The 13,511-nt window shown below is 42.7% G+C and overlaps 1 protein-coding gene across 3 annotated transcripts in view; it reads right to left on the bottom strand.

The window, feature by feature from the left end:
* Egfl6 (EGF-like-domain, multiple 6) overlaps positions 1-13,511 on the bottom strand; it is a 57,948-nt gene that overhangs the window by 16,222 nt on the left and 28,215 nt on the right. For all 3 annotated transcript variants that reach the window (XM_039099835.2, XM_039099836.2, NM_001108254.1), the window contains exons 5-7: positions 10,006-10,125; positions 6,476-6,610; positions 4,212-4,334 (exon numbers count right to left, since the gene is read on the bottom strand). In XM_039099835.2, the coding sequence (XP_038955763.1) occupies positions 4,212-4,334; positions 6,476-6,610; positions 10,006-10,125 (378 nt within the window). The remainder of the gene's footprint in view (positions 1-4,211; positions 4,335-6,475; positions 6,611-10,005; positions 10,126-13,511) is intronic.

The following is a 13,511-nucleotide window of genomic DNA, read 5'->3' as shown; positions in this document are numbered from 1 at the left end:
TGTGTGTGTGTGAAAATGACCAAAATAATTAGATACGTGTATGAAATTGTTAAATAATAAAGAAAATAAATGTAAAAATTATCAGGCAGGCTGGATACTCTTCATGGGCTGGGCCACTTCTTGCTCTTCTTCCTGTGTCCCTGGCCACATATTGTTGCAAGTGAAGAACAGCGATGGATAAAAGAAGGGAGAAAGTATCAGAATTGCTGGTGTTTAAATCTGGAACATCATGTGAAAGAGAGAGAATATTAAAGTCACTCCCCTTGTTAGTCTGTTGCTTGATTTTTGGCTACAAGAATGGGGTCTGACTGGTTCTGGGCGGAGCCACGACTTTCTAACTCGTCAGAAAGATTCCAAGCTTCTCACCTACCAGGAGGCTTTCTGATAAAGAACAAAGATAAACACTCCCGTCCCTTTTCAAGAGTTAATTCAGCTGGGCGCCGGTGGCGCCTTTAGTCTGAGTGCCTTCCGTCTGAGCACTCTGGGAGGCAGAGGCGGGCATTTCACTGAGTTTGAGGCTAGTCTACAGAGTTCCACCATAGCCAGGGATACACAGATAAACCTTATCTCAAAAAGCCGGCCTCTCAGTCAGTTGTGGGGGATGGGGGGACCACACCTCAAAAAAGCAGTCTATTCCAGAGACTTGGTTATTCCTTTTTAGGTGAACATACACAATAGTGGATTTTCATTTTGGCATTTTTATACTGTCCCAGAGACTTTTGTAAAAAGCATATCCCTGACCTTGACATACTGGCCAACCTACTTGGTCCTTTTGCACATTATCCACTCTGACCCTGTGAGAGCATTTCCCTCTTCCGCTACCCTTTTGGTCACTGCCCCACTTAAGTCCCTGATAGTGCTTCCTGTTATTCTGAGATAAACATCAGCTGTCTTCTTTACTGCACTCTGTATATCTTACCTGAATATTTCAATGGAAATTATAAGGACCAGAGAGCAAAGGGAAGGCCAAAGTTACATTTTGGTTGTAGGGAAATGCTAGTGTAAAAGAATTTGCTTAAGGTCACTTAGCTAGCTAGTAGCAGAGTGAGGACTTGAAAGCCACTTACAGGAATACCTTCTATTTTCTACCATTTCTGCAATGGACTTATTTCTGCTTTAAGGTTAACAGTACTTTTCTCCAGACTGACTCAAATTCCTTGAGAGCTGTGATTCAAGGACACATGTTACTGTTTTACAAGGAAATCCAACTGATGTTAAAAAAATAAGTTATTACTGTTTTACTATTTTTGGGGTTTTAAAAACACCTCTCTCTCTCTCTCTCTCTCTCTCTCTCTCTCTCTCTCTCTCTCTCTCTCTCTCTCTCTGTGTGTGTGCATGTTCACAGGTGAGTGTTGGGACAAGCACGCCATAATGTGTGTGGAGGTCCAAGTAGAATCTCAGGCATTGGTCATCTCTTTCCACCCTGTTTGAGACAGGGTCTCCTGTTTGCCACTGCACATGCAAAGCTAGCTGGCCTCAGAGTTTCTGGGGATTCTCTTGTCCCCATTTCCTATCTCACCATTGTACTGGTATGTGTTACCATTTCCAGCTTTAGTGAGAGTTCTGGGGATTCAAATTTAGGTCCTTATGCTTGTATGGCAAGCACTTTACCCATAAGAGCCCATAAGTGATTTAAAAAAGCATATCAGTGCCATTGAGTTGGTTCAATGGATAAAGGCTCTTGCCTCACAAGCTTGGCAAATGGAGAGAACTGACTCCACAAAGTATTTTCTGACTGCTACACTTGCACCATGGCATGGGCACAGCCCACCACATTCCATGTACATACAAGCAACAAATATAAATTAAATAAAATAAAAATGTAAATTTAAAAATTAAAAATACTAATTTTGGAAACCAGGCTTGGGAGCATAGCTCCCTTAGTAACATGCTTGCAGAGGGTGTACAGAGCCTTGTGTTTGATCCCCAACACTGACTAAATTGGGGCACATGCCTGTAATGTAAGAAATTAGGACATAAGCAGGAGGTTCAGAAGTTCACTATGATCCTCAGCTACACAGGAAGTTCAAGGCCAACTGGGGATCCATGAGATCCTGTTCCAAAATGAAATAAACAAAAGTCCTTCAAAAGTATCATGAGGAGCAAACATATTTTTAGTATATTCTGGGCAAGTAGTAAACCCTGTATGTGGATATCGGTTTATTCTGCAAGGATTGTTTCACTTAATAATAAACAATATTGTTTAGTTTTGTAAACGCTAGGAGATAGTCTGTGTGTCATCAGGAGCCTTGGCTGGATGAGGTCATAGGATGTGAGGCAAGTCAGCCTATGATTTACAGTCATACTTATGAGACTTGTGCCAAAGGGCATAGAGACTATTTGAGACGGGACAGTAAACAATTCTAGAGCAGGTAGGGCGGCACATCCCTGTGATCCCAGCACTCAGAAAGCTGAGACAGGATAGTAGTCAGCTCGTGGCTATCCTGGGCTACAGAGTGAGTATTAGGAAGCCACAGCTACATTGCAAACAAACAAACAAACAAACAAACAAACAAACAAACAAACAAATAGGACTGGGAGGTTACTCAACTCATTAGAAGTGCTTGATACATAAACCTGGTACTGACTCCAAAAAGTTTTCTCTGACCTCCACATGCACACTGTGGTATGTTATGCATGCTCCCATAAATGTCATGCATATCCACAACACCCACTACACACAAAATAATAATAATAAAAATCAAAACAAACAAACCAAATGAAAACAGAACATAGCACAACAAAGACAAGTCTAATCACGGGGAGCCAGGATTCAAAGAAGAATAAACCTAGCTATCATTAGCATTATTACTATTGTTCTTGGTCTTTTGAGACACGAGACAGTGTCTCAAGTAGTGCGGGTTGAACTCACTATGTAGCCTAAGATGCCCTTGAAGTCCTTATCCTCCTAACTCTCAATGTGTTGGGCGCACAAATACAGTTCACTATGTTGACTGCTTGACTTTAAACACTATAGGACTCTGTTTACCAGGATACGGCCAGCACTGTAAGCATAGATAGCTTGACCTGGCAGGAATTCCAGGAACTCTCTAAGTTTTCCAGTGTTCATTTATACCACGACCACCACCAACCACCACCATCAAACACCACCATTACTTCTACTACCTTACTACCACCATCATTATTATTTTGGTCCTTGAAATCTGCCACTCCCAAACAGAAGTGATAAGAGCTGCTATCTAATTGTTCTAATTGTACACGTTTCTTTCCAGGGTGTGAAAAATCCCAAGGGCTTGGATGAAGAACTTAGTACCATAAGATGGTGGAGCCTCTGTCAGCTTGAGTCCCCTCCCAAGTAAGAAAACATTACCTCAGACATGGTGCTCATGGGAAATCATTTTTCCTGTTGTTCTAGTTTTACAGAAGTAGATTCTCTAGTTGTAGGTCTGACTTATGCATTCATTGTCTAAAATCACTACCATTAAAGATGGAAGAGTCCAATACACACACACACACACACACACACACACACACACACACACTCAGACACACACTCTCACACACACTCTCACACACACACTCACACACACATACACACACACATAAACACACAGACAGACAGACAGACAGACAGACACAGAGAAAGAGAGACAGAGACACAGAGAGAGACAGAGACACACAGAGACAGAGACACACAGAGAGAATGTGGACTTTAGGATGATAAGAAGTGATGTCTAGCACATCCTACTTTGTCTTGGTTGCTGTTCCGGAAAAAGTCCTGATGAAAGTGTTGGGACCAGAAAAATAAGAAATATGCCCTTGTGTGTTTGTTTTCCCCACCCTAGGTGTTTTTTGCTTGTTTGTTTTTGAGACAGGGTCTCATGCTGGGCTCAAAGTCACTATGTATTGGAGGATGACCTTGAATGTTTGAGCTTCCTGTTTCCATCTCTTCCAAGTTCTGGGATTACCATACCTAGTTTATTTGGTACTGCAGTGCAGGCTTTAAATATATTAGGCACTCTATTAACTGAATTAGCATCCTAGCCCTCGATCTTTCAGTTTTGTCCCTGCCTAGGACTTTTGTGAGTGCCAGAAATACAGCACAACTAGGAAAAGATATAAGGCTGACACACACACACACACACACACACACACACACACACACACACACACACAGAGGGACGCTGTCTGGAAAGAGTGCTTTGTGGAGGGGCAGATAGCAAAACTGTCAATGACCCAATGCTACTTACCAGAACACTGCAGTCCATTCCCCCTGTATCCCTGCTTGCATTTGCACTTGAAGGATCCTTGGGTATTGAGGCAATTGGCATGGGGGCTGCACGTACGGGTATTCAGAGTGCACTCATTTATATCTGAAAAGGGGGAACATTCCAGTGAACAGCTTTGATAAAACAGCTTGCGGAAGGAGTAGCCTTTTCACCTGAGCAACTTCAAGGTCAACCACTCAACACTTCAGCAGACTAAGTGCTGCCTGAGAGCGGAGAGATGTTCAGAACCAGAGGCCTTTTGGCCAAGAGCCCTGGCTTTGCCTGGCGCCTGCCTGGTATGTAAGGAGGGTGCCTGCAACTCACCTCCCCCAGAGCAACTTCACTGCTTGCTCATTATTAATGCGAGAGAAATCAGCCAAGATGTCTGGCGTTTCTCCCTTCTCCTCTCATCCACACAATCAGGAACTAAGTAACAGTATCAGAAAATAAATGCTAAATTTTGTTTTGGTTTGATTTTTACCCATGTCATCTGAAACTAAGGAACAATATTAGAAAATAAATTCTAATTTTGGCTTGAAATTCCTCACAAACAAAAGACAGGATCAGTCAGGAACCTCTGCCATTGTCTGAATTCATAGGCATGGGCATTTTTGTTCAGAACCTGTCAGAGAAAAGGGTCAGGCTGGTTTGAGCTCGTCTAGCTGGATTTAGAGGTGGAAAATTGGCCAGATTCCACTCAGGAGGGAGCTTCAAGTGCTCTACTCTCCACCCTCTGCCCTGTCTATGCTTTTGTAGATACAAGCACAGAAACCAGTGTATTGTTTTGAACTCAGTCACAAAAGGCGCTCTGATGCTAATATTAACTGCTGTTAGTACATCAGATATTTGCTTCTTGGGAAGCTGTGTGCATTCCCAATGTGTTGTGGAGGGTAGCATCCTTGTAGTGTCAAGGAATTGGGCAACATTGCACTGCTGTCATGGATTGCATAGCTGGCTGAATTGACAGGCTAGGATGGGCTCTAAGCTTATGCCAAACATGGATTTTACTTGCCTGCTTAGGGTAGTTTTCATTTCTAAGAAGATTTGAGGGACTAGCTGTGGTGGTCTCCCAAGATGGTTCACAAACCAGCACGGTGATACAAGACATGTCCTAAGAAGCCCAAGTACAGAATTGAGAGAATGATATTTTCTCCAACAGTTAGCTTTCCGTGTCATGTGAATTCCTTTACCACCAAAGTTATATGAGTGAATAGAGAGCTAGAGGCAGCCCAAATTTCTCTTCACTGTAGGGCAGTATATCAAGGGCAATGGACATGTATATCTGACTTCACAAGCTCTTTGAGGTCTGGAATCTCTTCACTAAGAGATGAAAATGTTTTAATATGAGACTAATAGCTGAGTAATAACAGTGTTAGCACAGAGTGATGTTATTTAATGCTTGAACTACAAAATGGCTAAAAGAAGAAAGAACATGAGCCCCTTCATATAATTTTCCTTTAAAAAATTGTTGTATGCCTGCACATGTGTGTGCATTTGAATACACGTGCACACAGATGTGTGTGCCTATGTCTACAGCAGAGGCAAGAAAAGTATCCTCTTTTATGAGTCTCTGCCTATTCATTTTGAGGCAAAGTCTCTCTCCCGGGGGCTCCTGTGTTCCTAGGTATGCCAGAAGCTAGCAGATCCCCAGTGATCCACCTGTTCCTCCTCTCTAGAGCTGGAGCTTCTGGTGTTTTCTGGGATACTTTGCTTGGTATTTGGGTGCTTAGATCCAAATTTAGGTCCTTGTGATTGTAAGTACTGAACCACCTCTCCAGTCTCCTTCACACATTTTAATAAAGCCAATCCAATGAAAGACGTTAGGAACAGACCACTGAGATCTTCTTAATCTTGTAGCAAATGTAAATACTTCTTTATTGCTTCCATTCATAGGTGTTTAGTTGGAGATAGAACAAGTCATATAAACTAAATAAAAACTTAACACATTGTTAAAAACCCTCATAGAAATTGCTCAAGATATTTGCCGCCATGATAGCATTATATTCATTTGTTCCATTACTATAGACCTGGCTTCAAAATTAATCTCACTGGAGATACCTAAATGCCAGACACATATCAGTGGGTATTTTGTTTGTTTTTCTTTATGTGTGTATATGTGTGTGTGTGTGTGTGTGTGTGTGTGTGTTGTCCAGCTGGTCAGTATAGTAGATTGAATGAATATAAAAATGGCTGTAGAGAAAGCCTGCAGGCTTGGACGCAAGGGAGGAAAAACCACTGGATCTTACCTACACAATCATATCGGCGACTGATATATTTCAGTTCAAAACCAATGTGACATTTGCAGTAGTAGCTTCCAAATGTGTTCACACATCTTCTATTGGAAGGACAGACTGCTTTGCTAGAAGCACATTCATCGATATCTGGAATAGAGGCGTAGAAGCTCTCAGAGGTTGCAGGAAGAGGACTCCAACACATGTACATGCACAGGTACCCACCTCAACCCCCAGCACACAATGCTCAAGCAATGCTCAGTCTTTTTGCCTAGGAAACCAAGTGTCTGCTGTCAAAGTCAAGACTTCAAGAAGTATTTTAGATCTTCACCAGGCACATGCCCAGCTCTTTAGCTTATAGGTTCATACAAACTATGTCCAGCTTTTGGAGATGTTACTTGGCTACTATAATGACATTATTTGTGTTCTCTCTCTCTCTCTCTCTCTCTCTCTCTCTCTCTCTCTCTCTCACACACACACACACACACACACACACACACACACATATCCTAGGTTGGCCTCAGACTCACTATGTAGCCAACGATGACCTTTCACTCCTCATCCTCCTGCCTCCATGTTCCTAGTGCTGGGATTACAGACCACCGTGCCTTGTTTATGTGGTGCTGGGGATGGAACACAGGGTTGCATGTTTGCTAGGTATGCGCTCTGTCAACTGAATTATATCTCTAGTCTATATCTGCTCGTGTGTCAGGCCCCAGCTCTTCAAGGGCCGAGTGTGTGTCTAGCATGTGGTACCTATGCTTTACGTATGTGATAGTGACTATTTTCCCAAGTAACTAATTATATTGTATAACATACAATTTTTGAAAGTGAGGTCAGCCATATTCCGAGCAACCCAAAGACACGAACATTTAAGATTTGCATTTTGTAAAAGCATTAAACAGCTCCTTCCGGTAAGATTGACTGGTAAGTATAATTGTGTAACAATGAAGCTTAAACCAATTATATAGGCATGTTACTTTTCTCCCGAGTGAGTGATGTCACACGGGGTGGGGGTGGGGCAGCTGACAGCTAGGCTGAGCAATTTGCTCTAACTTCCAGGTATCAAGTATGTTGGACCTTTGGTTAAGCATGCAAGTTGATGCTGGCTTATTATTTTCATTTCACAACCCCCTCCTCTCCCCTCCCCCACCCCACGAGTGAATGCTAGGGATCAATCTGGGGACACATTGGGGACACATGTATGTATGGTGAGTACTTCACTGACTGAACTTTCCTGCTGCACTCTTAAAATACCAAGTAAGTATTGAATTGAGCACAATTAATCCAGCATTCAGGAGGCAGAGCCAGGCAGATATAGGCGAGTTCCAGGCCAGCCTGGTTTATAGAGAGAGTTCCAGGACAGACAGCCAGGGCTGTTACACAGAGAAACCCTGTCTTGAAAACCAAACAACAACAACAACAAAGCAAAACAAGACAAAACAAACAAAAAAACAACAAAAGAAAACAGAGTTGAATATACATGTGTATTTTTTAAAAAGTACTTCCTTGGCCTATACAGCCGAGCTTACTTTACATAAAAAATTCATCAAGCTATATCCATTTAAGATAAATGAACATGCAGCATCCTGACGGAAAAATATTTCTAGTACATTGAAGAGGTATTGTTACATCATGCTTATGTTTTTAAATCAAAGAAAATGAGCTGTTTTCAAGATTCCGGTCTCATTGGCTCTCCCTTATTGAGACTATGCATTCACTTGATTTAAATGTTACATGTATTTGGTGCAATATGCTTGTTAGGAATATATACAGTTAGATGACTGAACATAGTTCAAACTCATAAAAGTAACCAAAATGCAAAAATGGATGGAATGGGGGTCAGCCACCAAGGGAGCTGTGCTGCTCGGCCCCCAAAGGTTCCATAGCTGCCCATGGCTGTCTGCTAGACACATTCCAGCGTCCTACTGTGAGGACTCACCCTCGAACAGCATCTCATAAGGGATCAGCAGGATTTGGTGGAGAGGTAAGCCAAAATCCTTGCCTGAGAGGGAAATCCAAGAGGCAGCTCTTCCCAGAGTTCTGGTTTGAATGTGAAGTGTTCTCTGTAGGCTCATGCATTGGAATACTTGGTCTCTGGTGACATTTGGAAAGACCGTGGGGCTTTTAGGAGAGGGGGCCTAAGGGAAAGAAGGGAGTGACTGGGGACAGGACTTGAAGTCTATTTCTCTGCTTTCTAAATGTGGGTGCTGCCTCACCTCCCACTCCTGCTACAACGAATCTTCCACTACGGTATTCTCCATATCCTCTCAAATTATAAGTCAAAATATAACCTTCCTCCCTTAATGTCCTTCTTGTCAAGTATCTGGGTCAAAACAATGAGAAAAGTAACAAATACAGTTGGTCTCCCAGAGGGACTGAGCGCACTGAATCTGCTCACTGAATTCACTCAGTGCTGGTACTTGCCTTTCCCTGAGATATTTCCTAAGTGCTCAACCAGTGTTTCCTGGGATCATTTATTGAACCAACTATGTGCTCCATTTCTGTGAACTCACAAGGTAAGATGTCCAATAAAACAAGGGAAAGCAAGGAAATTAAAGCTTTAGGCCACAACTTTTACTAAATTTACAGCTATAAATGAATGGTTTATATATTTAATTGATACTGATTTAATCTGTCCATTTAGTCTAGCCAGAAATAACAATGAAATTATATTTTTTACTTTTCTGAGACACTATGTCGTCGTGTATTTCTGGCTGACTTGGAACTCACTATGTAGACCAAGCTGGCCTTGAACTCACAGAAGTCTGCTTGACCCTGCCTACTGTGTGCTGGATAGTTTTTATAAAGACTTTTTTTTTTTGAGACAGAGTCTAAGGTAATCCAGACTAGTCTTGAACTTGCTGAGGATGACCTCTGACCTCCCTGATAACCTCTGGTCTCTCTGCTTTCATCTGCTGAATACCATGGTTACAGGTATACTCTACCATACCTGGTTTGTTCAGTGGTGGGGATTGAGCTCAAGGGTTTGTGAATTCTAGGCAAACACTCTCTCACTAAGCTCTAGTCCCATCCTCTAGAGCAGGTTTTTAAAGAGAATACGAAAAAGCATTTTAAACACTGCCTAAACTTCACAGGAAGCATATACTATTTTCACTAAATTAATACTGAGAACAAAAAGTAAACACATGTTTTCCAGGAAAATGATAGCAAGGACTTGAAACAAATCCCAATGGCTCGTAAGATTAAATAAATGGTGTAGTGTCAGTAGAATGGTAATTGAAGTCAGATATGCAGTGGCAATACAGTAAATAAAAAGAACCTTTATGCTGTATTCATTCTGGCACTCAGCAGTATAGACTACTAGAAGACTGGTTTTCCTTTATATCCCAAAGTATTTAGAGAGCACAAATGACTGAAGATACGTCACAGACAGAGACCAGTACTTTGAAGCGTTCACTGTATCTAGTCAACACAAGCCTAGTGATGAATGAACGTGGAGTTCAGTGGAGAAAGGAGAGAGGGGAACAAAGGGTGAATGGGAGAGGGATGGAGAGGAATGGAGGTGACACTGTCTGTTTTACCTAGGCACACTCTTCCATTTGGACCCAGGCGGAGGCCAGAGGATGGACACACACATCGTGGCCCTTCTGCTGTGTCTTCACAACTGTACTGGCAGTTTATTCTGGCACATGTCCTGGAGTCTGCAAAAATAGAAAAACAGTCAAAGATTAACTAAGAAATTCTCCCAATTCTCTGGTGTGAAATGCAATACGTCTCAGGTCAGGCTTCATGGTCTGAGTCCCAAATGGAAAGCCACAAGGAATCTGGCAGGAGCATTGTCCTGCTGGCCTCTGGGAATCACCTCACTCACGCATGGTCTGTTTTGTTGGCCAACACACTGCATTTGACTATCTCTAGGCAAAACATACAGCTCTGACTGAACCCCATCCCCCCAACCCAATCTTTTAAATTGAGACATTGTTTCATGTATCTCAGCTTGGCCTTGAATTTACTATATGGCCTTGAAACTTCTGATTCTTCATTTCCAAAATTCTGAGAGGCACAGTCATGTGACACCACACCTGGTTTACACAACACCGAGGCTCGAACCCAGGGTCTGTATAAGCTAGGTGAGCATGAAACCAACTGACCTCCATCCTCAGCCCTTCTCTCACCTTTTATATGCACTCGGATTAATATGTCACTTGGCCAGTGTCTAGAGGATGGAAAGTAACTGCTGATGTAGATTATCAATGTGAACGGTTAGCGTAAAAGAACTCTAGAGATCTTGTGGAGACTCATTGATCATCATTCAAGTCACAAAACTTGGTGAAAATGAGGGCCAGAAAAGCTCTTGCAGAATCCAGGACCAACCTGTATTTACCACATCACTACAGGTAGGTCCTGGGTTCTGCAAGAGCTCTTCTGGCCCCCATATTCACCATTGTGAAAATGTGTATCTGACAATCCAGATATTTGTCTGGCTTCCCTTGCAGCAAAGACTGGCTACATGTCTCTGTGTGGCTAAAGGGAAAAATAAAGATAAGTCTACAAGAGGGACTGTGGATGGAGGTCACATGTTCGAGTGCCTAGCTTGCCTGGCATGCATGAGGCATAGGGTTCAACCCCTAGTGCCACACTACAGGTCTCTACTTCCACGGTGTCCTTCAGCCTAGCTGGCCTGGAAACAGGGACTCTTCTACTTCTGCTCCACGTCTTCCTAAAGCGTTGTTGGGATTCCAGACCCTTGTGCTATGTGTTTTGTTTTTTACAAGGGTTCTGGAGATTGGAACTCAGGTCCTCATACTGACAGGACAAATGTTTTTTTACCTACTGATTCATCTCCTAGCCCTCTTAATACCGCTTATATTCCAAGATGAGTGATCAAAGGCACGATTTTGGTAAATAACTCTATTTACCCTCCTCAGTAAAATGCTAGTCACCCAGAGGGACCAAAGACAATGAAATGGGCTAGGAGGAAAACAGATCAGTACCCAGGAAAGCTTTAAATGTGGAGGCACAGATAATCCCCAGAGGTAAAGGAGGAGCATGCAGGGATGGAGACCTAAGGCAAGGAAACAAACACCTACTGATGGTTATACTAGTCACTTCTTTTCTCTGTAGCCATCTTCTTGGAAACTTAATCATGAAGATGAAGTATCTTGCCACTTGGGGAACATTATCTCTTTTGGCATGGAATGAGCTCTCCTGTAATGTTTTCAGAATCATCCATCAGCATCTATGTTTTTAAAAAGTGTGAAGAGATCACTGGAAAACACCTCATTGGGGATGCACAAGATAAGGAAGTCCTGGCCAAGCGCTAGTTGCTGCTAATCGCAAGGGTGCTGTACAAGAACTCAATAAGCCATCGGATTGTTTTGTGTGGGCTTCTCCTTAATTTATATGAAAGGATATTTGAAGAAAGACACTGCAAATGTGTGTGTGTTATCTCTTAGGGTGGTTTTTTTTCCTTTTTTTTTTTGCTAAGGGCAGATCTGAGTAAATGGTGCTTTAGGCCTAGGACAAAGAGGAACTGGGTAGGGGATACTACACATTACTTTCCAAAACCTGGGGTGGGCTGGGGGTCTGCACAATAGTGCTTTCTGGGGGCTGGGGGGCAGAAGATGAGATGGCAAGAGAGGAGGGGAGGGGAAGGCAGGCAGAGAAGGTGGGTTTGCCTTTAAGCTGAAATATAAAACTTAAAAAGCCTCTTCTCTCAAGAAATGAATGGATGGAGATTCTCATTCTCCCTCAGGACATGGGGTTCATTATCACAGAAGGGCTTTTCTTTTCAGGAATGTGAGTCAGAATGCATTTCCAACAAGACACACTAATCTCTGGGACTGGGGCAAGGGGGCGTGAGAAAGGTAGCTAGTAGGAAGGATTGATGTCCCCGGGATGGTGTAGAAATTTATCACCTCCTTTAATCGCCATGCCTAGTTTCATGAGAAAATTCAACTCGTCTCCACATATATAAGTAGAGATATGTAATGGATTCTCCCCAGGGAGTTCCGGTCTCCCCATTTATGAAGTGAATGTCTAGAAAAAACAAATCCATAGAGGCAGGCAGAAAAGCAGATTTGTACCTATTGAGGGAAACAGGGAGTTGCTGTTACTGCTTAAGTTGTTTTTTCTTTTTAGTATGTTTTAAATTGTGTGTGTGTGTGTGTGTGTGTGTGTGTGTGTGTGTAGTGAATGAGAAGGGGAAGGAGAGCATATGAACACATGTGTGTGAATGTATGGTTACATGGGTGCCACAGCACACACGTGGAGATCAGAGGACAACTTTCACTTGGCTCTACCTCCCACCTTGAAGTAAGAGTGCTGGAAATTACAAATGGGAGCCAGGAATCTTGTGGGTTCCAGGCATCAATCTCAGGCCATCACGTTTGATGGCGGTGGTTGTTGAATGCTGTGAAGGTAACAGGTTTGCTCACTTTAAAGTGGCTAAAATGGTAAATTTTATGTTATGTACATCTTACCATAATTTTAAAAAGTGCCCAAAGATGTTTTAACTTATGGTGATGTTAATTTTTTTTTGAGGCAGAGTCTCATTTATCCCCATGTTGAATTCCAACTTGATTTATAACTCAGTTTGACTTTGAAATCACTTCTTATCCCCCTGAATGCTGGCATTACGGCATGTATTACCATGCCGTGCTTATGTGTTGTTCTGGAGCTCAAACCCAGCAAATTTTTTTATGCTAGGCAAGCAGTCTACCAACTGAGCCAAATCCTTAACCCTAGATGTGGGGAATTGGTTCTAATGCTTTGTCTTAATTTGACTCCCAAAAGCCAAGCTTCCAAACGCTGAGGGTCCCTGACCCCAGGTGACTTTGATTGGGAATAAAGAATTGATGTACAGCCAATGGCTGGGCAGGGAGACAGAGGCAGGAATTTTGAGTTGAGTGGGCAAGGGACCCAGGGGAAGAGAGAGAGGAGAATCACCATGACTGGCTGTGGGGTGAGGGTGGGGAGAGCAGAGAGATCAGAATCAAAGGCCCGCCCGCTGCCCGCTGAATTAAGAATCCCAGGAAGTGGCCTCAGGGGTCACTTCCCAGCTTGGGTCTAGGGAAGCAAAGATTAA

This window comes from Rattus norvegicus, chromosome X (genome assembly GCF_036323735.1).
Source record: "Rattus norvegicus strain BN/NHsdMcwi chromosome X, GRCr8, whole genome shotgun sequence".
NCBI classification, from domain to species: domain Eukaryota; kingdom Metazoa; phylum Chordata; class Mammalia; order Rodentia; family Muridae; genus Rattus; species Rattus norvegicus.
This window is presented reverse-complemented; position numbering and strand designations above follow the sequence as displayed.